Source organism: Cryptomeria japonica, chromosome 7 (genome assembly GCF_030272615.1).
Source record: "Cryptomeria japonica chromosome 7, Sugi_1.0, whole genome shotgun sequence".
Classification (NCBI taxonomy): Eukaryota; Viridiplantae; Streptophyta; class Pinopsida; order Cupressales; family Cupressaceae; genus Cryptomeria; species Cryptomeria japonica.
The window spans coordinates 256,726,969-256,728,356 of NC_081411.1; the positions used below are offsets into that span (position 1 = coordinate 256,726,969).

Genomic DNA, 1,388 nt, shown 5'->3' on the forward strand with positions numbered 1-1,388 from the left:
AACATATGATAAGTATCGAAAACAAATATAATAACCATTGTACGGAGAGAGCGAGTACTGCACCAAAAATAACAAAGGCTTTGTTTTAAATTATCTATTATCAGTTAAATAGTAGGCAGTTAGATGGATGCTCTGGTAAGATTTATTTTTACTAAAATCTATTTATAAACCCAACTTTGATCACCATTGTTGAAAGCAAAGCGAATACTGTAGAGCTCCCTTCAAACCAAACAAGGGCAGTATGCAATTAGCACAACTCCGACATTATGCACACCACCAGATGAGCATTATGCACACCATCAGATTGGGATTGCATTTATTTATATTAAAGATAGTAGACAAAAATATAACATCAGATATGCTTTATCAGAGCTCAGAAGTTCCAAAGTGGGGACAGAGGACGATATTCGTCCACAAATTGGTCCGTAGGGAGAGAAAGCGGGATCATTAGTCCCTCCGACATATGGTACTCCATATAGGGCGACTCCACTCGAAAATCCTCCATGGGATCAGCTTGACCTAATGGCTGCACACAAAAATCCTCCATGGGATCAGCTTGACCTAATGGCTGCACACAAAAATCATCCATGGGATCAACTTGACCATTACTCCCTCCGGCATATGGTAGTATCGTGTGCGGGTCGAACGCGTTTGTAGCCTTCATGTCTTGAGAATCAGCTTGACCTAATTGCTGCACACGAAAATCCTCCATGGGATCAGCTTGACCTAATGGCTGCACACGAAAATCCTCCATGGGATCAGCTTGACCTAATGGCTGCACACGAAAACCCTCCATGGGATCAAATTGACCATTACTCCCTCCGGCATATTGTAGTATCGTGTGCGGGTCGAACGCGTTCGTAGCCTTCATGTCTTGAGAATCAGCTGAAGAAGGGCGGCGCAGCGAGTCCACAGCCAGCGTAGCAGCGGCCTTGATGTCGCATTTTTCAGCGTCAGGACGGCCCTTCAAATAAAGGGAAGCGGCATCGTAAGCTCGAGCGGCCGTGTGTTGATTATCATATGTTCCAAGCCATATTTTTCTCTTCTTCTTTGAATCTCGAATTTCGGACACCCATTTCCCGCAACGCTTACGACGCACCCCTTTGCACTTCAACTCCCTGCTCTCAAATCCTTTCTTCAACTTTCCCGAATCCATACAAATCAATTTCTACCTTATGCTGCAACAATGTAAGGAAGCCTCCAGGCAATAAGGTTCCTTAAACACCATAAATAGAAGGCGATATTGGAAATTGCAGAAACAATAAAGAAACCTTGCTGTGTTACTCGGATATTTAATTTTGGTTACATGCTTTCATTAATCTAAGATTGGGATCGAATCTCAAAAAGGGTTCGTTGGGCCTTACAAATCTTCGGGCCTTATACATCCA

General features: G+C 43.2%; 1 protein-coding gene across 1 annotated transcript; it reads right to left on the reverse strand.

The window, feature by feature from the left end:
- Nucleotides 1-373: 373 nt before the first annotated feature.
- LOC131053213 (ethylene-responsive transcription factor 1-like) lies at nucleotides 374-1,156 on the reverse strand. The gene has a single exon (XM_057987829.2). It carries the CDS (start codon nucleotides 1,154-1,156, stop codon nucleotides 374-376), a length of 783 nt encoding a protein of 260 aa, XP_057843812.2.
- Nucleotides 1,157-1,388: the final 232 nt, after the last annotated feature.

Excerpts from the sequence above, each read along its gene's own strand:
- LOC131053213 (XM_057987829.2), bottom strand. The coding sequence starts at position 1,156 with ATGGATTCGGGAAAGTTGAAGAAAGGATTTGAGAGCAGGGAGTTGAAG.